Consider the following 20,868-nt stretch of genomic DNA (forward strand, 5'->3'; position numbering starts at 1 on the left):
GGGGCAGAGTTTGATCACCAGAAGAGGAGAAAACCACTGCACGGGAGGGTGTTCTGTATTGACCACCTAAAATTTCCCTGTAGATGCCTTGTTGGGGAATCAAAATATATTTTTATGGATACTCTGCATTTAGAAAATTTTATTAAAGATAAGGTGCCTAAATAATAATTCCATTATAATTTGTTTCTACAGGTGAGGTTAGTACCTCATTTTCTTTTCTTAGGTACATTTTATTTTAATTTGCCTTGTAATTGGTGCTTCCTCATGATGTGGACTTAATGTTTTCATCTGAGAAGTAATATATTTTCTATTTATGGCTAGGAGATATTTCCTTGCATTTTCTTGTATATCTTTGTTGGACATGTATATTAAAATAATGTGAATAAAAAAACACTTTTTTTTTTTTTTAATTGACTTAATGAAACTTGAGTTTTTTTGATTTTTTTTAAGAAACTAAATATTTAAGAATAGTTTTGTTGATGTTAACAGCTGAAGTTTTGCTATTTGTCATTTTTCTTTTGTAGTTTGTTTTTTAACCAATAAAGCTAGAGACTCAAACTAATAATACAAGTCACCCGAAACAAAGGCAATGTTAATGGTCAGCTGCTATCTTTGATATGTTACATCAGATTGTATGCACAATTTGATAACTTTGGGCTTGTTTTACAAAGCCGCAGTAGTGGCTGCTGCAGTAATCACTCCAACACCCATTGGAATTTAATGGGCGTTGGAGTATTGCCGCACAGCAGCCGCTACTGTGGCTTTGTAAAAGGTGGAGGGGCATTATGTATTTTATATAATTCTTTATAACATGTATAACTCTATACAGAATTCTATGTAGCAATGTGCTACTTGCAACCCATCTAGAACTCTAATTAATGAGGATTTGGCAGGATATAAGTTTGCATATAACATAACTGGGAAGGGGCTGCAAAATCCTCCCAAAAGATTGACCACACAGACACACTTATGCAGAAAATCACTCCATTGTTTTTATTGGTAATTGAATTTAAAGAAAAGAAAAAAAATCAAGTTATAATGAGTATCAACCTTATTGTGAAAAGCAAAATCAGCTATAATATTTTTCACAAGAAGTGTCTCTTTACCCAGACACTACACAGTGATGTGGCCTAAGGCGCCCTAATTTTCTGTAAATTATTACACCTCTTTTTATATATTAAATAATTCCTCCTTGCCTGTTCTCACTCAGCAAATCATTAGCAACTAGGCAAAAAAGTTTTTTTGTTACTTTCTTTGTGCTAATTCTCTTGCATGACTTTCCCAAGGCCAATTTTCCCAAGTTCCATCTCTTTCTCATTTGTGCTTTAAACCACATTGTGTGTCTTATCTGCTGTTCTTGCGCATTCCATTCCAGTCCTTGCTGCTGTAGTAGCTTAATTCTAATTTGCAAACCTTAATCCCATCACGCACACACAGAGTCAAATGTTGCAACCCAAACCTCTCTGCCTACACATACAGGACTTTGCTGACTTCCATGTTAGGTCAACAGTATATCCACCTCCTCAAACTGAAATGCATATTTTTCTACTTTTGTTTCAGCAATAAAGGTTTAAAATGCTATTTTATTTCTCTGAATTTACTTTTACATTTTTTGTGTTTGTTTTTAGTGTGTTCCTTTTTGGCCTGAAAAAAATACAAATGCTTTGCTTATTCAAGTTGCAAACTGCGAAATTACTCCCAAGAAGATTCATTTTAATAAACAAGAAAACAGTATTTTGCTGCAGTTAGACAATAAGGTAAATAAACTTGCTTTGTAATTAGAGTAATAAATTTTCTTGTTTGATAATTATGGCTCTATGTTTTATATACATGTAAAAGAGAGTATTGGTAGTAAGTCTCATAATTTTAGATCTTTCTGTAAAACTATGGCCATGGCAATTCTTATTTAATTTTAAAGTTTGAGGCTTTAATTGTGGTTCATTGATGTTAGTCCAATGAATTATATATATATATATATATATATAGTTTTATATGTATGTCCGTCTATTATATTGATTATTATATTAGAAAATAATAAAATTGATTAAAATATCATATATAATTTTAAAAAATTGTTAATTATATTTTGGAAATTGTGCTATATATTGGATTCTCTTTATTAATTAATTAGAACACATAGAAAACATGTCTATTTCTTTAAATAAATGCAAAAAGCATTTATATTCTCATTTCATGGTATAGCTGGGAGGAATTTTAGCAGATGTGAACCTGGCGGAGCATTCCACAGTAATCACATTCTCAGACTACCATGATGGTGCTGCACCATTCCTATTGATCAACCACACCAAGACACAGACAATTGAATTTCACCAGAGGTAAGATTTATATTCATGATTACTAAGATAGGGCATGTAAATACTATGAACAGTTAACCCCCACCCCAGAGTATACATATTTAGGTCTTACAGTCTCTTCTCTTGGTACTTCTTTTGGTTCAAACCCCTTACCATTTTTGTTGCCTTCCACTGGATCACTTCAAGTCTTTTTATATCCTTCCCTCTTAACAGGAGACCTTTATCTGCTATGTTATTACAGTTCTTTGATTCAGAATTGCTAGATCTCCTTCAAGTTTGTGTTGTACTTCCTGTACAAATAGAATTGTCTTTGTTGTTCTGTATCGTAGTCCTGCCACAGTGAAAGGAAATACTCTTCCTCCAGGAAAAGCAGTGATGTATACATGGGCAGATACAACAGGTTCCAGAAGTCTGTGGTGGAGGTGTGGGAATGCAGATGGAGAACTAACTCATATTCAGGTATGTATTGTGCTTAACTCTACGGAATCCTTTCAAGTGAGTTAATTCCTTTTACTTAGCAGCATATAACAGTGGCTTTGATATCCAAACAGAAGAGAAAAGCCAAAGAAATATGAAAGTAAGATAGAGAAGGAACAAGAAATTCAGAATACAGAAGGAAAGAGGAGAATACAAGAGAAGGGGGAATGTTAAATGAATAGTTTTATGAGAACAAGCAGAATAGTAGTACTCACATGAGTGATATCTCTGGACTAAAACTTGTCAGTGACTAGAAAGCCTCTAGTGTTTTTGACAAGGAATAAATGAAATGAAAATGATTGTTAAATGTTTGCATGCTTTAATTATATGTGTGTACAGTTTTGCTAGAATCTGAGACAGACTTGTCCAAGTCCTGGCCTTAAGGGCTACAATAAGACCATGTTTCAGGGAAATTCCTAATTTATTTTTTTAAAACATTTATATTCTGCTTTAAACCAAAGCGGTTCACAATAAACATACACAGTAAAAATACATAACAATAGCAATAGTGCTTAAGAAACAGAAACAATAAACAGCTTGTTAGAGAACCGACGAGAGGAAATGCTACTCTGGATCTAATCCTAAATGGGTTAAGGGGACCTGCAAAGGAAGTGGAAGTAGTGGGACCGTTGGGAAACAGCGATCATAGGAAAACCGAAAGAAAAGAGAACCATAGCGACAACTTTTAACTTCAGGAAATGAAACTACAAAGCAATGAGAGAAATGGTAAGGAAGAAACTTAGGAACACTTCCAAAAAATGGCAAACAGTAGAACATGCCTGGTCTTTTTTCAAGGACATGGTGAGCGAGGCGCAAAATCTGTATATCCCCAGATTCAGAAAGGGGTGCAAAAAGAGTCGAAAAAAAGACCCAGCGTGGATAACTAAAATAATGAAGAAAGCGATAGGCAATAAGAAAAATTCATTCAGGAAATGGAAAAAGGACAAAACTGAGGGGAACTGGAAAGAGCACAGGAAGTATCAAAAAGAATGTCACCATGTGGTTCGAAAAGCCAAAAGAGAGTATGAAGAGAGGCTAGCCAGGGAAGCACAAAATTTCAAACCGTTCTTTTGATATGTTAAAGGGAAGCAGCGAGCTAGGGAGGAGGTGGGACCGCTGGACGACGGAGACAGGAAGGGAGTGGTGGTGGAGGAGAAAGAAGTTGCGGAAAGATTTAACATGTTTTTTTCTTCTGTATTTAAAAACAAAGCTACAACCTGAGCAATTCTTCAATGGAAATCAAGCAGAAAAATTAACATCCATGGAAGTGAGCCTTGAAGTTGTGCGCAGGCAGATAGAAAAACTAAAAACTGACTAATCCTCAGGTCCGGACGGAATCCATCCAAGGGTTCTGAAGGAATTAAAGGAGGAGATAGCGGAACTACTGCATCAAATTTGCAACCTATCCCTGAAAACAGGCGTGATCCCGGAGGATTGGAAGATAGCCAACGTTACGCCCATCTTTAAAAAGGGATCAAGAGGTAACCCGGGAAACTACAGACCGGTGAGCCTGATTTCGGTTCCGGGGAAAATGGCGGAAGCACTGATAAAAGAAAACATCGATGAACATTTTGAAAGAAACGAACTTCTAATAACCAGCCAACATGGTTTCTGCAGGGGGAGATCGTACCTAACTAACTTATTGCACTTCTTCGAAGGAATTAACAAACGGAGGGACAGAGGAGACCGCCATAGACATCATATACCTAGATTTCCAAAAACCTATGACAAGGTGCCTCATGAACGTCTACTCCGGAAACTGAAGAACCATGGGGTGGATGGAGACATACATAGATGGATCAGAAACTGGTTGGCGGGTAGGAAACAGAGGGTAGGGGTGAAGGGCCACTACTCGGACTGGAGGAGGGTCACGAGTGGTGTTCCACAGGGCTCGGTGCTCGGGCCGCTGCTATTTAATATATTTATAAATAATCTAGAAACAGGGACGAAGTGTGAGATAATAAAATTTGCGGATGACACCAAACTATTTAGTGGAGCTCGGACTAAAGAGGATTTCGAAGAATTGCAAAGGGACTTGAACAAACTAGGGGAATGGGCGACGAGATGGCAGATGTGGGAAGCAGATGTGGGATGGCAGATGTGGGAAGCAGAAACCCGAGGTACAACTATACGATGGGAGAGATGTTATTGAATGAGAGTACCCAAGGAAGGGACTTGGGGGTAATGGTGGACATGACAATGAAGCCGATGGCACAGTGCGCAGTGGCCGCTAAGAGAGCAAATAGAATGGTAGGTATAATAAAGAAGGGTATTACAATCAGAACGAAATAAGTTATCCTGCTGTTGTATCGGGCGATGGTGCGTCCGCATCTGGAGTACTACATCCAATATTGGTCGCCGTACCTTAAGAAGGATATGGCATTACTCAAAAAGGGTTCAGAGGAGAGCGACACGTCTGATAAAAGGGATGGAAAACGCTGAGAGATTGGAGAAACTGGGTCTCTTTTCCCTGGAGAAGAGGAGACTTAAAGGGGATATGATAGAGACTTACAAGATCATGAAGGGCATAGAGAGAGTAGAGTTCTTTCAGTGAAGTTGGAGTTAGATTCTAAATACAGACTTTTTTTTAGAACGTTTAGATTATGATCATCCTCCTAAGAAGCTCCTTAAACTGCCTCTGCATGGCAGTTTGTATCTGCTGTTTCTTCCAGTGGGAGATCATTCTTATCAATCAGCCCTTATATTCTTCACCTAAGGTCTGTGCTTCACTGCTGACAGAGCAGAGGGACATACTATGGACAAATTTGCCCTCTATCATTATCTGCAGACAGAGCCGTCGACTGCTAGTATGTCATAGCAGAAGCACCATTGGCATTGCCTTTTGCAAAATTTCAGATTGTTCTGGACTGTGGTGGGGAATCAAACATATGTGTAGAATCTGTAAAGTTAGATTCCTCCACCTCTTTTTACAACCTACCTTACATATCAGGCGTCTCACAACTTCTGCTTCTCAAGGTCTACCCTGGAGAATCTAACATGGGTGTAGAGTCTGTAAGTTAGATTCCTCAGTGTCTTCTTCAATTACAAATTTTCAGCACACACCTGACAATATTCCGTCTGCTTATAGTGCTTTACAGTTGACATCAAGAGCTGTTTTTGTATCTATGCCCATGGTTTGATTGGCACGCTACCTTCTGGATGTTCATGTTTCCTTTCGTTGACGACATCAGGATTCCACCATGGGATATCGAGCCTGTAAGGTGGCTCTTTTTTTCCCTGTTACTTTGTTACCGTTTTGGCATACTATAATGGGAACTAACAGGGGTGTAGATCCTGTAAGTTAGTTTTCCCACCACTTCACATCCTTCCTTTGGTTTTACTACAATGCAGGATCCAACCGGGTATTTTTTTCTTCAAATATGTCTTCCACTGTACCATCAATGTTAGCTGGTACCTTCCAACAGGCATCCATTGTCTTCAAAGTTTTTTCTCCTACACTCCTTTTTCTTTATATCGGAGGTTTGGGAGTGGCTGTAGGGAAGGAGGAGGCCACTACATCCTTTTTAGGATGTGTTTTCCCTATTCTGTTCATTGGATATCAGGGGCTCATTTCCCTTTTTTTTTACTCCATATGTAATTTTTTCTTTCCTTTTTGATCACAGCACCGGCTTATGCTTGCTCAATCAGCTAGAGGTTTTTTCTTTGATTTCTGGTGTACCCTACATATAGAACATTCCTCAGTTCTTATTTGTGCGGTACCATCACCATTACCCTTTGCTTCAGGGTATTAAGGGCCTAGTTCAGATTTCAAGTGGCATTCACCACTATCAATACAAGGTTCAACCTCTTGGCTGGGCATCCTCTCCAAAGGTTTTTCACCAGGGGCCTGGTGCTAATAATATGACCTTGAGGTCTTCAAACCTTCAAGTCTCCTATGGAAACTTGATTCTTCATCCTTGACCATAGGGTGTGTTCTTAGCATATCACACCATATTGTTTCTTCAGTATTTGGGATTTGAGATCTATATTCCTAAATCTTCTCCAAATGTTCAATTTATAGGAGCCCTGCTCAACACAGGGCGTGTCTCCCTCAGCAGTGTCATGACACCCTTATCCAATTTGGTCCTCTGGGTATTCAGTTTTAATCGCTCTCAGCAAAGTGTATTCTGGTTATTCTGGGGCATTTCTTCCTCAAGAGCGTCAGGACACCTTAACTTTGTCTAAAACTAAATTAAAACTTAGTTTTATAGACCGAGTCATCAACCAAGAGGAGCTCGACTCGGTATACAATAATGTAAAACATAATACATAAATTTGACAAGAAAAAGTAGACTAAAATAGTTAATTTCCAAAATGTTTAGCAAACAAAAAAGTTTTCAGAACTTTCTGGAATAAAGCAAAAGTACCTAAACTTGTGTCGGTTAGAAACATGGGCGGAGAAATGGCAGATGAAGTTCAATGTGGAGAAATGCAAGGTAATGCATTTAGGCAATAAGAATAAGGAATACGAGTATACAATGTCAGGTGCAACTCTGGGGAAGAGTGAACAAGAAAGGGACCTGGGTGTACTGATAGATAAGACCCTGAAGCCGTCGGCACAATGCGCGGCAGCGGCAAAGAAGGCAAATAGAATGTTGGGCATGATAAAGAAAGGAATCTCGAGTAGATCGGAGAAAGTTATAATGCCGCTTTATAGGGCAATGGTCAGACCACACTTGGAATACTGCGTCCAACATTGGTCTCCCTACCTAAAGAAGGATATAAAACTGCTGGAGAGGGTGCAGAGACGAGCAACAAAACTGGTGAAGGGTATGGAGAGACTGGAATATGAGGATAGACTTATAACACTAGGATTGTTCTCCCTTGAGAAAAGGAGAATGCGTGGGGATATGATCGAGACCTTCAAAATACTGAAAGGAATCGACAAAATAGAGCAGAGAAGATTATTTACACTGTCCAATTTGACACGGACTAGAGGACATGGAATGAAGCTGAGGGGGGACAGGTTCAGGACTAATATCAGGAAGTTCTGCTTCACTCAGAGAGTGGTTGACACCTGGAATGCCCTCCCAGAGGAGATTATTGCGGAATCGACCGTCCTAGGCTTCAAGAGCAAACTAGATGCATATCTCCTTAAGAGAGGCATATAAAGATATGGTGGACTATAAATTACGCCAGGTGTACACCTGGCGGGGCCTCCGCGTGTGCGGATCGCCGGACTTGATGGACCGAAGGTCTGATCCGGTGATGGCAGTTCTTATGTTCTTATGTTCTTAATTTAAGCGGTAAAGCATTCCAGAATTCGGTTAATTTAAAACAAAATAATTACTAAATATCTTAAAGGTTCTGTTTTTACCACTGAGAGAGGGAAATGTAAGTTTTAATTTTTGAGAACTTCTGGCAAGATGAGATCCAGGAATGCAAAGGAGGAAGTGCGGTGGTGATGGGGGATTTCAACTACCCTGGGATAGACTGGAGTATCGGACATTCTGACTGCGCGAGAGAAACAAAATTCCTGGAGGCTGTGAGGGATTGCTTCATGGAGCAGATGGTCAAGGATCCAACGCGAGGAGATGCCACTCTCGATCTAATCCTCAACGGGCTAGGGGGACCCGCAAAGGAGGTAGTAGTATTAACGCCACTGGGAAACAGCGATCACAATATGATCCAGTACAAACTAGAAGTAGGAACATCAAAGGTGAAGAGAACCACAACGACAGCACTAAATTTCAGAAAAGGGAACTACAATGCTATGAGAAAAATGGTGGGAAAAAAACTCAGAAGCAGCTCAGGGAAGATGGAGACCATAGAGAAAGCCTGGTCCCTACTCATGGACACAGTGCACAAGGCACAAAACCTGTACGTCCCCAGGTTTAGGAAGGGTTGCAAAAAGAACCGAACAAAAGACCCGGTGTGGATAACAAACGCAGTGAAAAAGGCTATAAAGGACAAGAAAATATCGTTCAAAAATTGGAAAAAAGACCCAACTGAGGACAACCAGAAGGAACACAAAAAACAACAAAAGGAATGTCACCGGGTGGTTAGGGAAGCAAAAAGAGAATATGAGGAAAAGCTGGCATAGGAAGTGGGAAACTTCAAACCATTCTTCAAGTACGTGAAGGGGAAGCAACCGGTGAGGGAGGAAGTGGGACCTTTGGATGATGGAAACATGAAGGGAATGGTGAAAGAGGGAAAAGAGGTAGCCGACAGGTTAAACAAATTCTTCACAAGCGAGGATACATCCAATGTTCCAGAACCCGAGGAAATCATAAGTGGGGATCAGGACGAAAAGCTAGAGCGAATAGAGGTAAGCCAAGAGGATATTCTCTGACAGATAGATAGATTGAAGAGTGACAAATCACCAGGCCCAGACGAAATCCACCCAAGGGTGCTAAAAGAACTGAGGAATAAAATAGCGGTTACGCTCCAGCAAATCTATAACCTATCCTTAAAAACTGGGGAGATCCCGGAGGACTGGAAAATAGCAAATGTCACACCTATCTTCAAGAAGGGATCAAGGGGAGACCCGGGAAACTACAGGTCAGTGAGCTTGACCTCAGTTCCAGGAAAGATGATGGAATCACTGGTCAAGGACAGCATCTGCAAGCACATGGAAAGCAATGAACAGCTGACGGCGAGCCAGCACGGTTTCTGCAAAGGAAGGTCATGCCTTACAAACTTATTGCACTTCTTCGAAGGGATAAACAGCCAGATGGACAAAGGGGAATCCATTGACATCATTTACCTTGACTTCCAAAAAGCCTTCGACAAGGTACCCCATGAACGGCTGCTTAAAAAGTTGTGGAACCATGGGGTGGAAGGGATGTCTACCGATGGATCAAACATTGGTTAGAAACATAGAAACATAGAAACTGACGGCAGAAAAGGGCCATAGCCCATCGAGTCTGCCCATACCAATGACCCACTCCCTGATTCTTACTCTCCTAGAGATCCCACATGAATATCCCATTTTCTCTTGAAATCTAACACGCTGCTGGCCTCAATCACCCGCTGAGGCAGCTCGTTCCAATGATCTACCACCCTTTCAGTGAAGAAGTACTTCCTAGCATCACCCTGAAATTTCCCTCCCCTGATTTTCAGCGAGTGTCCTCTGGTTACCGAGGGCCCTGTAAGACTGAAGATATCATCTTTCACCTCTATACGCCCAGTAATATACTTAAAGGTCTCAATCATGTCCCCTCTCTCTCTTCGCTCCTCCAGTGAGTACATCCGCAGTTTCCTCAACCTTTCTTCATACGTGAGTTCCCCGAGCCCCAAAACCATCTTGGTAGCCATTCGCTGAACCGACTCAATTCTCAACACATCTTTTCGGTAGTGTGGTCTCCAGAATTGAACACAATACTCGAGATGAGGGTTGGAGGGTAGGAAACAGAGGGTTGGAGTAAAGGGCCAATACTCAGACTGGCAAAGGTTCATGAGCGGAGTTCCGCAGGGGTCGGTACTGGGACCGCTCCTGTTCAATATATTTATAAACGACCTGGAGACGGGGACCAATTGTGAGGTTATAAAATTTGCAGATGACACCAAACTCTGCAGCAGGGTTAGAACCACAGAAGACTGTGAGGCCCTCCAAAGGGACCTAACAAAACTGGAAGAATGGGCAAAAAAGTGGCAAATGAGCTTTAACGTGGAGAAATGCAAGGTCATGCATGTGGGGAAAAAGAATCCGATGTTCAGCTACAAAATGGGAGGATCATTACTAGGGGTAAGGAACCTTGAAAGAGACCTGAGTGTGTTGGTGGATACAACATTGAAAGCATCGGCACAATGTGCGACAGCCTCAAGGAAAGCAAACAGAATGTTGGGTATCATCAAAAAGGGTATCACGACCAGGACGAAGGAAGTCATCATGCCGCTGTATCGTGCAATGGTGCGCCCCCATCTGGAGTACTGTGTCCAGTACTGGTCACCGTACCTCAAGAAAGACATGGCAATACTGGAGGGAGTCCAGAGAAGAGCAACTAAATTGGTAAGAGGTATGGAAAACCTTTCATACACTGACAGGTTAGAAAAGCTGGGGCTCTTCTCCCTGGAAAAGCAGAGACTTAGAGGGGACATGATAGAAACCTGAAAGGCATAGAGAAGGTAGACAGGGACAGATTCTTCAAACTGAAGGGAGCCACAAATACAAGGGGGCACTCGGAGAAATTGAAAGGGGACAGGTTTAGAACAAATGCTAGGAAGTTCTTCTTTACTCAGAGGGTGGTGGGCACATGGAACGCGCTCCCGGAGGATGTGGAAGGGCAGGGCACGCTTCAGGGGTTCAAGGAAGGTTTGGATAAATACCTACTGGATAAGGGGATTGAGGGGTACAGATAGACATAGAGACAGGTATAGGAAAAGCAGGAACAGATAGACATAGAGATAGGTACAGGAAAGGCAGGGACACTTAACAGGTCAATGGACCTCATGGGCCGCCGCGGGTGCGGGCTACTGGGCACGATAGACCTTTGGTCTGACCCAGCGGAGGCAACTCTTATGTTCTTATGTTAAAGGAATCAAAGTGGCAAAAATGCCAAATAGGATCTTAAATGCAGTACAAATGCACTTAAATTGAATTCTGAGATACACTGGAAGCCAATGTAATTCCTTGAGCAGAGGGATTAAGTGATCGAATTTACTCTTACGAAAGATAAGTTTAGCTGCAGTGTTCTGTATCAATTGAAGTCTCTGCAGACTGATCTTTGAAAGACCCAAATACACTGAATTGCAGTAATCCAGCCTTGACAAAATGATTGATTGAACCAATACAGAGAAGTGTTGGTGAAAAAGTGCTCTCACTCTTCTCAGAGCACTGTGGCTGAAAAAACACTTTTTAATAAGTGAATTTAGTTGGTCCTTAAATGTAAGTGAAGAATCGATAACAATACCTAGTAGTATCAATTTTCAAAGATTCTCCTGAGTCTAAGATCACAGCAGAAGGGAGAGAATCTAACTTTGGGCTAAGCCATAAAAGCTTAGTCTTTGCAGCATTTAATTTCATCTGGACCATTGTCACCCAGGACTGAAGTTTAATAATACAATGGCTAATACTGGGTATCAAATTATCGAGATGTGGATCAACCTCAAGTAATATGAAGATATCATCAGCATATGTTAGCAAAGTTTCAATGAACTCATGTAGATGTTAAATAAGATTGGAGATCAAAGGGCCCAGCTCTAGTCATTCTTGGCCAGGCGAATGATGGCTCTTCTGGGCCACATGGCCTCCACAGTCCATGTGACTCCTTTTGCGAGACTTCATCTCAGGACGCCTTAATGGGCTCTGGCTTCACAATGGTCTCAAGCGATCAATCCTCTCGCACCACATTTTGTCATCTCCTCTCTTCGGTCGCTTCAGTGGTGGATCAACTCTTCCGACCTGTCTAGAGGTCTTCTCTTCCACACGCCTCTTCATCAGAAAGTTCTGACCATGGATGCATCAACTTATGTTTGGGGGGATCATCTGGATGGCCTTCAAACTCAGGGTCATTGGTCATCCAAAAAGCAACAATTTCACATCAATCTCCTGAAACTCAAAGCGATTTATTATGCTCTCAAAGCTATCCAGCATTTGATGATCAACCATGTCCTTTTGCTTCACACGGACAATAAAGTAGCCATGTACTATATCACCAAGCAAGGAGGCATAGGTTCTCTCCTCTGTCAGGAGGCTCAGAAAATCTGGCTGTGGACGATTGCTTGCAACATCTTTCTCAAAGCTGTTTACATTCAAGGAGATCAGAATTTCTTAGCAGACAAGCTCAGCAAACTTCTTCATTCTCACTAGTGGATACTCGATTCTGCAGCTCTCCATCCAGTTTTTTTTTAATAGGGAACTCCTCTAATGGATCTGTTTGCATCTCCCCACAACAACAAATTATCCTGTTTCTGCTCCAGACTCTATTCACCTCAACGTCTGGAGGCGGACATTTTTCTTCTGGATTGAATACTCAAGTTTCTATATGCATTTCCACCCATTCCTCTCATTCTAAAGACGCTAGTCAAAGCCAAGCAGGAATCAGCCACCATGATATTCATACCTCCTTGGTGACCCAGGCAGCCTTGGTTTTCCCTTCTACTTCAACTCAGTATCAAGAAACCAATACCTCTGCCAATTTTTCCACCACTTCTTACACAGAGACAAGGATCGCTTCTGCACCCTAACCTGCAGTCTCTGCACCTGACAGCTTGCCATTTCTCAGGCTGGGCCCTGCTGATCTTTTTCTCTCTCAGCCTGTTCGTTTGATATTAGAAGCTTCCAGAAAACCAGCAAATCAACAATGTTATCAACAAAAGTGGACACAGTTTTCTTCCTGGTGTTTTCTACATCATCATGATCCGAAATCCACCGCAGTTTCACTAGTTTGGATTATAAGAACATAAGAATTGCCGCTGCTGGGTCAGACCAGAGGTCCATCATGCCCAGCAGTCCGCTCATGTGGCGGCCCTCTGGTCAAAGACCAGCACCTTAACTGAGACTAGCCCTAACAGCGCATGTTCTTGTTCAGCAGGAACTTGTCTAACTTTGTCTTGAATCCCTGGAGGGTGTTTTCCCCTATTACAGACTCCGGAAGAGTGTTCCAGTTTTCTACCACTCTCTAGGTGAAGAAGAACTTCCTTACATTTGTACATTCAACTTTAGAGAGTGCCCTCTCGTTCTCCCTACCTTGGAGAGGGTGAACAACCTGTCCTTATCTACTAAGTCTATCCCCTTCAGTACCTTGAATGTTTCGATCATGTCCCCTCTCAATCTCCTTTGTTCGAGGGAGAAGAGGCCCAGTTTCTCTAATCTTTCGCTGTACGGCAGCTCCTCCAACCCCTTAACCATCGTAGTCGCTCTTTTCTGGACCCTTTCGAGTAGTACCGTGTCCTCCTTCATGTATAGCAACTAGTGCTGGACGCAGTATTCCAGGTGAAGGCGCACCATGGCCCGGTACAGCGGCATGATAACCTTCTCTGATCTGTTTGTGAGCCCCCTTCTTTATCATTCCTAGCATCCTGTTCGTCCTTTTCGCCGCCGCCGCACATTGCATAAACGGCTTCATCGACTTGTCGATCAGAACTCCCAAGTCTCTTTCCTGGGAGGTCTCTCTAAGTACCGCCCCAGACATCCTGTATTTGTGCATGAGATTTTTGTTACCGACATGCATCACTTTACACTTACCCACGTTAAACCTCATCTACCATGTCGATGCCCATTCCTCGAACCTGATTATGTCACGTCGCAATCCCCCTGCGTCTTCACTACTCTGAATAACTTCGTATCATCCGCAAATTTAATCACCTCACTCGTTGTACCTATGTCCAGATTGTTTGTAAAGATGTTGAAGAGCACGGGTCCAGGCACCAAGCCTTGCGGTACCCCACTGGTCATTTATCTGACTTTGATCTCAAATTTACATCTGAGTCCATCTCAGTGCTATCACTGCCCTTTATCAACCAGTAGATGGTAAACCTCTCACTGCTCACCATTTGTTTTCCATATTCATGAAAGGATTTTTCAATGTTAAACCACCTCTGAAACCACCTCCATGGCATGGGATCTCAATGTGGTTCTTGCTAAGTTGATGAAGCCTCCATTTGAACCAATGTCTACAGCTCATCTCAACTACATTACATGGAAAGTTGTTTTTCTCATCTCTCTCACTTCTGCCAGAAGAGTGAGTGAACTTCAAGCACTAGTGGAGGAACCACCTTTTACAGTGTTCCACCATGACAAGGTTGTGCTTCGAACCCTTCTGAAGTTCTTACCAAAAGTAGTCACTGAATTTCATCTCAATCAATCGATTGTGCTTCCAGTGTTTTTTTTACTAAGCCTCATTCTCATCCAGGAGAAACAGCTCTTCACACTCTGCATTATAACAGACTTTGGCCTATTATCTCGACAGCACAAAGCCACATAGGAAATCTCCTCAACTTTTCATCTCCTTTGATTGAACTAAGTTGGGGCATCCTGTTTCCAAGAGAACAATTTCCACTTGGTTGGCTGCATGCATATTGTTCTGTTATGCTCAGGCTGGGCTACAACTGGATAGTCGTGTTACAGCCTATAAAGTTCGAGCTATGGCAGCTTCAGTAGCTTTACTTCTATTGATGAAATCTGCAAAGCTGCTACTTGGTCCTCAGTTCATACATTCACCTCACATTTCCAGACGGGATGGGCACTTTGGCCAGTCAGTACTATGAAATTTATTTTCCTAAAAGGTCAACACTCTCACCGTCCCATTTTGATTAGCTTGAAGGTCACTCACAGGTCAGAATATGCTGCCTGCTTGTCTGGGATAAAGCACAGTTACTTACCGTAACAGATGTTATCCAGGGACAGCAGGCAGATATTCTCACAACCCACCCACCTTCCCTGGTTGGCTTCTTAGCTGGCTTACTGATCTGAGGAGCCGCGCGCCTAGATCAGGCGGGAAGGCACTCGTGCATGTGCGGTGCAGGCTATCATGAACTTTCTGAATTTCTTAAAGTGGTAATGCATTTTTAAAGTATCTGTACCGGGGCTCCGTAGATGATGTCACCCATATGTGAGAATATCTGCCTGCTGTCCCTGGATGACACTTGTTATGGTAAGTAACTGTGCTTTCGGGTTTACTGAGAAGGATGTAAGGGATTTACCAGTCACAGAAAGAAAGAGGCAAAAGGTACACTGCAAAGCAAATGCAATTTCTACGTAATAAAGTCATCCACTTGTAAATTGATCCCTTTCTAAAAATGATAATGTTTCCAAGTGTAAATACTGGAATTTTTAAGTGGAAATTGTGAATAAGGCTTAAGTAACCTCCATAGTGTCATGTACACAGAGCTCATTTATTTCTTCAACACCTAGTTATAAACTTTGTAAAATTGCATGTTCTTGACTCTGATTTCTTGATAAAGCATTCTGCAAGTTCTCACAAATATTTCTCGTATTCAAGTCATATTTCTGACCTGTTCACACAAAATACTTTATGGTTTTGCATATCAAAACAAAAAAATATGAACTGAACCTTTTGTTTTCCAGGACAAGATTCAGATTATGTACCTAGAAGAAAACACAGTCTATTTAGTCTCATTTTTTGAAGGCTTGCAACGGATTGTACTCTTTACTGAGGATCGAGATGTGTTTGATGCAACATGTGAAAGTGAAAAAGCAGAGCTGGCAGAACAAGAAGTCACAATATCATTACAAGATGTTGGAATTTCTTTAGTCAATAACCGTACAAAACAAGAAGTATCCTACATTGGTATTACAAGGTATAGTAATACAAACGATGAATAAAATGATTATGAAATACTTAGCACATTGTTAATCTATACAGACACATTGGGTACTACTGGGTATTATGTTACTCATAAGAATGATTAAGCAAGTTGAATAAATTTGGAAGCATAGTCTGAGTCCTACAATTACCTCTCATTTGCACCATTGTGCTTGGTGAATTGAGAGGAGGAAGACAGGTGACCCAAACACTGCAGCAACAGTCCTTGACGGGGGCCGCATGCTGTGGCTTCCTCCAGAATCTAGTTTCCATGCACTTTGTCTGACCTATAGGTGACAACATATTTTTAAAAATCATTGATACATACATTACCATTTGGAACATTCATTTGATATAACAGTGTTATTAAATATTTATTTTATGTTAGATTAAAATTTGCTGTAAAACCATACTGATTCAGTAGATCCGTTGCATTCACGTTTTCCTTCACTTGTTTCAATACTAACATCTCTATTACCTATTCCAGCAGTAGCAAATTGTCACTGAATGCTTACCAACAGAGCTAGATCCAATTTGTTTTTATACTAACAAGTTGAAAAGGTGACGGCAAAAACTAGAAGGATGCTAGGGTGCATAGGGAGAGATATGGACGGTAGGAAAATGAGGTATTGATACCTCTGTATAAGACTCTGGTGAGACCTCATCCTCTCTAATAAAACGCTAAGCTCGCATGCACACATACAAGGCCATGATCCCTGCTGCCGTGATTTGTGCCTCCATTGCCGTGTTCCATTCGCGGCGCTTGCAGCTGTTTACGGCGCACGTGGTGGTTTCAATGGCAGTTTGTCTCCTGCAGGTGCTGCAAGACATCCGGCTGTCAGAAGAGGTGTTTAGTTGTTGAATGAGTCCTCCCATGCTGGTAAGAATTACAAGATGTGCTACTGCTGCACAGGGAAGTTGAGGGGGAGAGGGAAAGGGGGCTGCTTTGGGGGGAGGGGTATGCTGGGGCCAGACAGCAATTTTGGTTTGCTCTTTGGGGGGTAACAGAAGGGGGTCACGGAGAGACAGGCAGGCATGGCGCAACAGAGAAAGTCAGGCAGGCAGGAGCCATGGAGAGAGACAGACAGAAAAAAAGACAGCGGCTAAGGAGAGAGAAAGAAAGACAGACAGATAGGGGGCCAGGGAGAGACATAGACAGAAAGAATGACAGACAGACAGGGGGCCAGAGAGACAGACAGCCAGCGGCAAAAGAGAGAGACAAAGAAAAAAAAAAGGCAGACAGAAAGCGGCCAAGAAGAGAGAGAGAAAGAAAGAAAGACAGACAGCGGCTAAAGACAGAGAGACAAAGAAAAAAGAAGACAGACAGTGGCCAAGGAGAAAGAAAGACAGACAGGGGGCCAGGGAGAGACAAGACAGAAAGAAAGACTGCCAGCGGCCAAGGAGAGAGAGAGACAGAAAGAAAGACACATCTATTCTAGCACCCATTAATGTAACGAGCTTAAAGACTAGTTTAGAATATTGTGTACAATTCTGGAGGCTTCACCTTCAAAAAGATCGTATAAAGGATGGAGTTGGTCCAGAGGAAGGCTACTAAAATGGTGTGTGGTCTTCATCATAAAGCATATTGGGACAGACTTAAAGATCTCAATCTGTATACTTTGGAGAAAAGGCAGGAGAGGGGAAATATGATAGACGTTTAAATACCTAGTGATGTAAATGCTAGCAACAGGCCCTTGAAGATACAACATTTGGCTACGTGCAGCCAGTGAGCCAAAGCTAGAGCCTGGGAGACAGGGTCGCAGGCACAGAGGTTTTCAGAAGCCTGATCGCCACTAAAAGCCTACTATTTCTCCCAAGCTTTCCCACCTACTTGATCTCCTACTTCCCTTCTCAATGACATAACTCCCTGGCACATGAATAAGAAGGTATCATGCTCTCTGTGGTAATTTTCCATCCTCTCATTAATCCTTATACTACTGTACTTAGTAAACTTTACTCCCCCTATTTTCTTTTGCAATAAATGTTGATGGGTGTTTGGTTTTTGTTTTTTTTGTCTTATGTGACTTCCCTTTATATATTGCATTGTAAACCACTTAATTTATTTATTTTTTTAATATATAGTATATAAAATAAATTGAATCTTGAACCTAAGATTAGTTATCCATAGAATATGGATCTTGTTCATAGTAGGGAAATGATTTTATGTAATTAATGTTTTTAGTTGGAGTTGGTTTCATATGTTATGTTGTAACCCATTCGGTGTCAGTTTTGGGGAGAGATGGTGGACAGGGAGATAATAATAACAGTTTATATACCGCAGGACCGTGAAGTTCTATGCGGTTTACAAAGATTAAAGAAGGTACAAATAGATTGAACTTAACATGGAGGAAACTAGAGATTAACAGCTCGAGGGATTAGTTATTGAGGAGAGAGAGTTGTATGGGTCAGCTACCTATATATTTCAGGAACAGATATGTTTTTAGGTGTTTCCTGAATTTCCCATAGGTAGTAGGTGTAAGCTTAAGCAATTGTTCTAGATCTTTAGTCCATAATGCTGCCTGATGTGAGAGAAGGTGTTAATGGTGTCTTTTGAGTTTACATCCTCTAATTGGAGGGGAAACAAAGATTGAATGTGAGCTTCTCTTATGTTTGTTGGCTGAGAAGGAGAAAAGGTCAGTTATGTATTTAGGGGCTAGTCCCTATAGTACTTTGAAGCAGAAGCAGGCGAACTTAAAGTTTATGCGTGCCTCCATTGGCAGCCAATGCAGCTGTCGGTAGTAAAGTGTTACATGATCAAACTGAGATACTGAGCTAAGGAAAAGCAAGGGGATGTGATTTCTGTGGTTACAATTAAAGCGGTTTACATATTATATACAGGTACTTATTTTGTACCTGAAGCAATGGAGGGTTAAGTGAATTATCCAGAGTCGCAAGGAGCTGCGTTGAGAATTGAAACCAGTTCCCTGGTTCACTAACTACTGGGCGGCTACTCCACTGACAGGTTTGGGTGAAGCAGAAACTCGTATGTGTACAGAGAGAGAGGAGGGGCTGCAATTTTGTAGAGAGAAAAGGAAGTTGCTGGGCATGGTGGACAATGCAGGAGAGACCATGGGAATTATCAAGGAGATGGCAGAGAGGATGGTTAATACAGAGTATAAAAGTGTAGTAATGGAGAGTGAGTGATAAAAGGGAATAAGGCACTAGGGAAGGAGTGAGATTGGAGAAATAGGAGAGCTAAAGGGTGAGAAGTTGACAGGTAAGTGAAACAAAGATGGAGGTTTGAAGAGTGAGAGGGTGGGCAGACAGAAAAGAAGAAAAAAGAAATATGTTAGACAGATGTAGTGAGGGAATGGAAGAAGGATAGGAGGGAAGAGGAAAGGACATCATTTATGGAAAAAAATTGAATGAATGAATGGCTGGCTACTATAAAGATATTATGGGAGTCGCTAGCCAAGATCAATCTCAACCTGCTCCACAGCCTTCTCAATGTACGGAAATTATACCAGGACAGATAGGAACACAGTCTGCTCAGGATCCAGTAATTTCTCTCAACTTTAATTCCTTTTTGCCTTCGTCTCCTCTCTCAGCATACTCTCAGATTGTTCTGGAGGATTTCACAGAACCATAAATCAGCATCGAACTTCTTCCATTACAAGGATGGCCTATCAGCTAGCATCCTGTCTGATCTGTAAAAACCTCTTTCTCTGTAATAGGTTGCTTTGCTTGTGATCTATTCTGAAAAATATAAAATTTAAGAAAAAGTAATAACGTATGGAATAAAGTATACACTATAACACTTTGCATTATTCATTACCTATTTGATTTTGAAACTTTGCATTCTCTCATAATTATGTTGGTTTTCTCCTGTTAAGATTATTGTAATGTCTATGCTGAGATTCCACAATATCAGATTAGGCAACTGCAACTCCTCCAAAACACAGTAGCTAAATGTGTTTTTAATGCCAAGAAATACGGCGTCTGCCAATTAAGTTCATAAAATCATCCTAGAAAAACTGCTACATACCTCATTGCTGAATATCACTACGGTCACCTTTGAAGTACTCCCCTTGGGAAGCCATTCATGGATGCCAGTGCCTAGTCCACCCTTCAAAGCAATTTTGAAACTCTTTTTCTAGAATGGCCATCAGAGCTGTCATCATATTACCCTTGATGTCCTGAATATCATCAAAATGTCTTCCTTTCAATATTTCCTTTATCTTCGGGTAATAAAAAAAAGTCAATGGAGATCAGATCAGGAGAGTAGGGAGAGTGTTCCAATACAGTTATTTGTTTACTGGCTTAAAACTCCTTCACAGACAGTGTGAGCTGGTGCATTGTTGTGATGTAAGAGCCATGAGGGACCATTTTTACACACACTTTCTCATGCCAAGATTTTCAGTTAAGATTTTCCTGTTTCTCTATTGATGTTTACTTGATCTGCTATGCTTCTCAGAGTCAGCTGACAATTGTGACGCACAATTCGTCATCAGTTTGCTGCCTTGACCTCTCTTCATCAGTGACACTTTCTCTCCCCTCTGAAAAACGTTTAATCCATTAGTACACTGCTGTTTTCTTCATGGCATTATCCCCCATAAACTTGGACTAACATGACCCTGGTTTCACATCCACCCTTGCCAAGTTTAACAAAAAAATTTAATGTTGTGTTCATTGCTCTAATTGAAGCTCTGACATTCTTGGAACTGAACACAAAAACATGCAACAATAATGAACGCCTTACTGAGCTGTTTGTACAGTGCTGCCAATGTAATCACATGGTGACAAGTTCATGAACTTAATTGTCAGTCCTCATATGACATCACTCCTTTACTGATAAAACTTCATTGCCTGAAGATCCAAGATGGCGTTTGGTACCTGTGACTGGTGAGACACTAAGAATCAGTGCTCGT

The 20,868-nt window shown here is 41.4% G+C and overlaps 1 protein-coding gene across 3 annotated transcripts in view; it reads left to right on the plus strand.

The window, feature by feature from the left end:
* The window catches only part of VPS13A (vacuolar protein sorting 13 homolog A), a 489,236-nt gene that overhangs the window by 299,969 nt on the left and 168,399 nt on the right, over window positions 1-20,868 (plus strand). For all 3 annotated transcript variants that reach the window (XM_033927056.1, XM_033927035.1, XM_033927045.1), the window contains 4 exons: window positions 1,629-1,757; window positions 2,203-2,336; window positions 2,645-2,774; window positions 15,763-15,995. In XM_033927056.1, the coding sequence (XP_033782947.1) occupies window positions 1,629-1,757; window positions 2,203-2,336; window positions 2,645-2,774; window positions 15,763-15,995 (626 nt within the window). The remainder of the gene's footprint in view (window positions 1-1,628; window positions 1,758-2,202; window positions 2,337-2,644; window positions 2,775-15,762; window positions 15,996-20,868) is intronic.

This window comes from Geotrypetes seraphini, chromosome 1, assembly GCF_902459505.1.
Source record: "Geotrypetes seraphini chromosome 1, aGeoSer1.1, whole genome shotgun sequence".
Taxonomy (NCBI): domain Eukaryota; kingdom Metazoa; phylum Chordata; class Amphibia; order Gymnophiona; family Dermophiidae; genus Geotrypetes; species Geotrypetes seraphini.